Genomic DNA, 6,000 nt, shown 5'->3' with positions numbered 1-6,000 from the left:
TCGCACAGATAGAGGAGTCTGGCGGGCTACAGTACATGGGGTTGCAAAACAGGTAAGACATGACTTAGTGACTAAAGAACAACAACAGGAGAGTGAAGGCACTGAATCCTAATCTCTAGATCACTAGGGAACTCCCACCCTAACTCATTCTTTTAAGAAAAGTTATTTTTTAGAGCATATTTTTAGGTTCACTGCACAATTTGCAAAGGTAAGACGTTTCCAATATTCACACAGCCTCCCCCATTATCAACATCCCCCACAAGAATGGTGCTTGTGTTAATTACAGTTAGTGAACCTACATCAACTTCTTATCATAATCACTCAAGGTTCAAGGAACATCAGGCTTCATATTCAGTGTTTCACATTCTATGGGTTTGGACAAATCCATAATGACATGGATCCACCATTACAGTATCCTACAGAATAGTTTCTTGCCCTAAAACTCCTCTGCCCATTCATCCCTCCTTCTCCCCAAACCCTGATCCTTTTACTGTCTCTATAGTTTCTGCCTTTTCCAGAATGTTATATGGTTGGAATCATACAGTATGTAACACTTTCAGATTGGCTTCTTTCACTTAGTAATATTCATTTAAGTATCCTCCAGATCTTTCCATGGCTTTGATAGCTCATTTCTTTTTAGCACTGACTAATATTCCATTGTCTTCTTGTACCAGTGTTTGTTTATCCATTCACCTACTGATGGACATCTTGGTTGCTTACAAGTTTTGGCAATTATGAAGGAATAAAGCTGCTATCAACATCCAGTGCAGGTTTCTGTGTTGATATAAATTATAAACTCTTTTGGGCAAATATCAAGCAGTGTGACTGCTTGGTCATATGATAAGGGTATGTTTTGATTTGTAAGAAACTACCCAATTGTCTTTTAAACTAGCTGTACTATTTCACATTCCCTTGGGCAACAATGAATGATTGAATTCCTGTTCCACGTCCTCACCAGCATTTGGAGTGGTCAGTGTTTTGAATTTGGACCATTCTATTAATAAGAGGTGTGCAGTGGTATCTCATTTTAATTTGTAATTTTCTAATGACATATGATGTTGGGCATATTTTCATATGCTTATTTGCCAACTGTATATCTTAGTTGGTGAAATATCTCTTCAGGTCTTTTTGCCCAATTTTTAATCAGGTTGTTTTCTTACTGTTGAATTTTAAAAGTTCTTTATATATTATGGATAACAGTCCTTTATCAGATATGTCTTTTTTTTTTTCCTCTGATGCACCTCACGGCATGTAGAACTTCCCTGACCACGGCTTCAACTCAAGCTCCTACAGTGGAAGAGCAGTCTTAGCCACTGGGCTGCCAGGGAGCCCCTCCCTCAGATGTGTCTTTTGCAAATATTTTCTTCCAGTCTGTGGCTTTTTTTTCTCATTCTCTTGAATTTCCTTATTTTTTAAAAAGAGAGAAAATAAGTCTAGACAGGGAAAGGTAAGACTCAGAAAAAGCTAGATTTAGAAAAAAAAAAAAAAGAGAAAGTAGGGTCTTTCTCCAATTATCCCAAATCACTGAGAAATTTCAGGCACAAATTATAACATTTTCAATATGAAGAGCTAGTCATTTATAAAACTACTTCCCTTTTCACACCATTCAATAAAATGCTGCTCAAGTTAAAAGGGGCTAAATTAGATTCTTTTAAGGATGAATTCAAGAAGCACTGAATCACTGAAGATGGAGTTTCTAAATAAACAGAAAAGGATGTAGTGGTGAAGCAAGCAGTCAGGGTTCTTTGGGAAGGTACTTAAAAAGGTTACAGACACACCATGAAGTACGAGCAAAGAAGGATAAGCATTAGGAAAAGGTGAGAGGGAAGGGCCACCATTAGGAACTGGCTTTCACTCAGGCTAACAGAAATTCTCTGATGAGAAGAGAGTTTTGAAAACAAGACAAAATACACACACACACATATACACAACACGTGCCCCATTTGTCCCATAAGACAGACTATTAGTATGTTCTTCAAGAAATCTTACTGCCAGATCTCAGTGAAATTACCTGAGTACCAATACTGCAGCTGCCCCCAGCGTGCTCAGTAACAAATTAATAATTCTAACAGGTGGTACAGGTTTACGAAGCAAAAGACCTATATCACTACCATATGTCAACATTATTACAAACACAACTACACATATATACAAATTTCTTTTTATTTTCCACCCCATGACCCAGTCATTTCACATTAAGACTGAAAAAACAAGGAAAGAAAACCAGGAGGAAAAAGTGAAGAAATGTGAATTAGGAAACCTAACTTCAAAAGAGAAATTCAAAATGCTTCCAAAGAGAATTGGAGAACTGTTAAGCCCAAAACCAGTGATCCAATGGGCCTGATTCTGTGGTGTTTGAACCCCAGGTCTCAGTCCTTCGCTGTCCCTCACTCCGCGTGGAACCGGAAGCGCACATGAGACCACTGACCCCCACGGCTGCTTAGCCTCTGCTTCATGCTGCAGCTAACGCAATGCTAGGTTGGTTTTCTTCATCGAAGGAGATTTAAGCTAAAGTTTCTCTTCTTACACACTATCATATAAAATGAGGATTTCTGTGTTGTCCCTCCCTCCCATCACACCAAAAAATAAATAAATAAAATACACAAATAAATACAAATTCAAAAATGTTAAATAAAACTGGCTTTTAAAAGTCTAGATAAAACAAGGTAAGACTGAATTAGCCCTGAAGGGACTGGAAGATTTTTAAACAGGGGAAAAATAAACACACACACAAAAAACACTGAAACCCGCAGGCATACTGACAACTTTCTAAACTGAAACGTCTGGACTTTGGAAGGAGTGTCATGTTTTCCAAAGCCAACTTCTGGAAATCTTAATGCAGAATCAGAGAAATTCCGAACAAAATGAGCTAATGGCCGGGAAGAGAGTATTGAGCAAGGGAAGTGAGTGGTTCAATTTGCAAACATATCAACAGAAAAGAAAGTGACACACTACAGAGAAAGGGTTAAGAAAAGCTCATGGCCTGTCATGAACCTTCAGAGCTGTTGAATTTCACATGTTCTGATTCTTAGTTTTAAAAAACTGAAACTTACTATAGGTCAGTAATAAGGACAAGAAGCTAAGGTATCTTGTTATGTGTGTGTGTGGTGGAGGTCGGGGGAGGAAGGTAGGAAGAAACCAACACTGCATACTATAAAGCAACTGAAATATACAGATAAGTTTGTCCGCTCAGGAGGCAAGAAATAACTAAACAGCCCTTCCAAAGCTAGTTCAAGTCATATGTCATCAGCTCAATCCCTAGAGACGACTAGGTCAGCAGGAGCCTGAAAAGCGCCCACCAGCTGGTTTCGCGACATGTCCTTCACATTTGCCAGCAACAGCCAAATCCTGACAAACTCTGCCTTCTTACCTTTCCCAGTTGCCCAAATAAAGTAGCTCTCTACTTTAAGAACTTCGCAAAGACTTCATTCACTATTGGCTCTGGCACCAGAAATGGGAACTGCTTAGTAAGCAGAGTTTGTAAGTGTAATTGCTGCTTCTTCAGGTTTCTACGGCTTCTGTCGGCTTTGGAGACTCCTGAAGGGTCACCCATCTTCACCCACCCCAACTACATTGTAGCAATCTACCCCCATTTGCTCTACAAAGGCAACAAGACAACTTCTAGCTGAGATTTATGATGGAACCTGTTTCTCAGTGTTAACGGACTTAAAAGAGAAAAGAAAATGAAAAGAAAGATATTCTACTGGGTTGGTGAAAGAGCAAACACCAACACAAACCCCTTTCTGGTTGCTGTTGACCCTGCACAGATGAGTTCACAGCTGAGTTCAGAAGTCGACCTGCTCTGACCAGCCCGTGTCCTGACTGTTCAGTCACAGGAAGAACAGGTTCTCGCACAGCTGGATGGCTGGTTCGTGGTGCAAGATCTGTCCTGACAGGAAGGCTAGCTTGTGGGCATACTTGCAAGGAGCTGGAACTCTAATGGTACCCGGCCAATTCCAGTACATGTGGCACAGTTTGAAAGTCAACCTGTAGGCCAAGAAGAAAACATGAGCCTTATCACTCTCCATCTTCAGTGCAAAGCACGATTATGTCCTTCTGGGTACATGACACAGCATATTTACCAGCAAACTGGGGGACTGATGAATATATGATGCAACTTTTTGGCACTATTATTTTTAAGTGAAATTATTTCCACTATTTTTAAGTCAAGAGGACATGGGGAAATTCCCAATTTAGGTGCTCCTGTTTTTATATCAAAACAAGGAAAACAACAAGAACATTTTTTTTTCTCTTGTCTCAAGAAAAGGTTACAGAAAGAGAAGTACCCTAGCAAAGTATTTATTTACTCTGAGCTCAAGAGTAATGGGTCTCAAACTTGGCTGTGTCATAATCACTGCGAGCAGTTTTTAAAAATACAAATGCTTCAGAATGCTTCAAGGTGAAGCCTGGTTGTTAGTAATTTTTTGAAAGGTCTTCAAGTAATTTTAGCATACAACAACGATTATCAATTACTCCTCGAAAAGATACATCATTATCACCAAAGACATAAAGAAACTCAAGGGGTAAGGGGGCGGGCAGTATTTGTCTTTTCTGATTATATAAGAGAAAATGAGTCTTAGTAAATCCAACTCCAAAAGATAAATTCAAAACGCTTTCAGAAAAAAAAAAATGCTTTCAGAGAGAATCAGAAAATTATTAAGCCAAAACCAGTGATTTGTTGAATTAAGTCAAATTCAATTTGCTGAATTCAGAGGTTTTTAAATTCCAGGTCTTAGACTTAGCTCAGTGGCCAGAACTATTCACAAGTTAGGAGTAAGTTACTGGTCAGCTCACCTCTGCATATGATCAGGGCTCAGGTTTGCAGTGTTGAGGACACAAACATAATGGGTTGGAATGCCACAACCCTGCCGCACATGATGGGCAAGAAGGTAGAAGTCCACCCTAGTAAGGAAAAAGTACAAACTAATGGTATAGTTACAGAGCTGGAGATGCTCCTTCATCCAAGGCTCAGAGAGGTCAAATGACTGGATCAAGGACATCACAAGGACCAAACCACGATGAGAATTCAGGTCTCCTATTTAAAAGTGGTGGTAGAAATGACCACGTCTATGTGCAGAAGATTAAGCATGCATATTCTTAGGAAAAGAATGCATGTTAAATATTTTATACTTAAGAGGTAAAAGCTTCATTGGTGGTTTGTGTGTTTTCTAAATAGCTTTTAAAATTTTATTTTTTAGCAGGAAAATCTCTTGAGGATTCCATTCCAAATCTCTCTAGGCCACCTCCCCATTCCAATACCCAGGGAATGAACTTCCCCAACCTATTCTTGTCGAAATACGTGTTTTGCCCACTTACCACTCACAGCTTGTTATCGTATGATCTACCACAGTCCCAGGGGAGGGAGTCTCAAAATTCTCAGTGGCAGCCAGGTACAGGTTCGTGCTGATTTTCTTCTGCACTACAAACACCACCATCTTGGGATGATAATTCTCAAATGCTTCAAAACACTTCTGTAGCTGAGGAATTTCATAGCTGGCAACTGTCTTTAGTTGGCCATCAGACACTCCATCACGGTACACCACAATCTTATCTGGGAGGCAGTGGTTCACCTGAAACGAAACCTTGCTGAGATAAACCGCGTGGCCCTAGGGCTAATGACCACCGGCAGAGGGCGGCTCACTCAGTGAACAACATGGAGACATGGCAGTACGTCCCTTTGACAGCTGGGCCTGAAGCCATCGTGTTGGAAGGGCAAGGAAAAGCAGCTTCTGGTCATTTCTAGATTTCCTCAGGGTAGTAAAACAGGTCTGGCACAGTCAAGGTGTTATAAAATATGGAACCAAATAAGCAGGCTCTGAGTCATATACACTAGGCTTATACTGAGACGGTGTGAACAAAGTTAAAAAGAAGGAAAATTACAGGCTTGAATCAATCTTCCTTCTGCTTGGATTTAACACTAAATTACTGTCTACACAAAGAACAAGGTGAACTATTGAAGAGATTCTAACATAACTGCACATGCCACAGATCCACCAACCT

At 40.0% G+C, this 6,000-nt stretch overlaps 1 protein-coding gene across 2 annotated transcripts in view; it reads right to left on the bottom strand.

Annotated features, from left to right (window-relative positions):
• Window positions 1–2,193: 2,193 nt before the first annotated feature.
• PIWIL2 (piwi like RNA-mediated gene silencing 2) overlaps window positions 2,194–6,000 on the bottom strand; it is a 75,144-nt gene continuing 71,337 nt past the window's right edge. The window contains exons 20-22 of one of the 2 annotated variants that reach the window (XM_055427183.2): window positions 5,317–5,570; window positions 4,795–4,902; window positions 2,194–3,987 (exon numbers count right to left, since the gene is read on the bottom strand). In XM_055427183.2, the coding sequence (XP_055283158.2) occupies window positions 3,831–3,987; window positions 4,795–4,902; window positions 5,317–5,570 (519 nt within the window). In that variant the 3' untranslated portion in view covers window positions 2,194–3,830. The remainder of the gene's footprint in view (window positions 3,988–4,794; window positions 4,903–5,316; window positions 5,571–6,000) is intronic. The other variant, XM_088837711.1, reaches the window with a different exon arrangement.

Source organism: Moschus berezovskii, chromosome 7 (genome assembly GCF_049115385.1).
Source record: "Moschus berezovskii isolate FMDL1 chromosome 7, NW_MosBer_1.0, whole genome shotgun sequence".
Classification (NCBI taxonomy): Eukaryota; Metazoa; Chordata; class Mammalia; order Artiodactyla; family Moschidae; genus Moschus; species Moschus berezovskii.
Note: the sequence above shows the minus strand (reverse complement) of the source record. Positions and strands in the feature narration are given on the sequence as shown.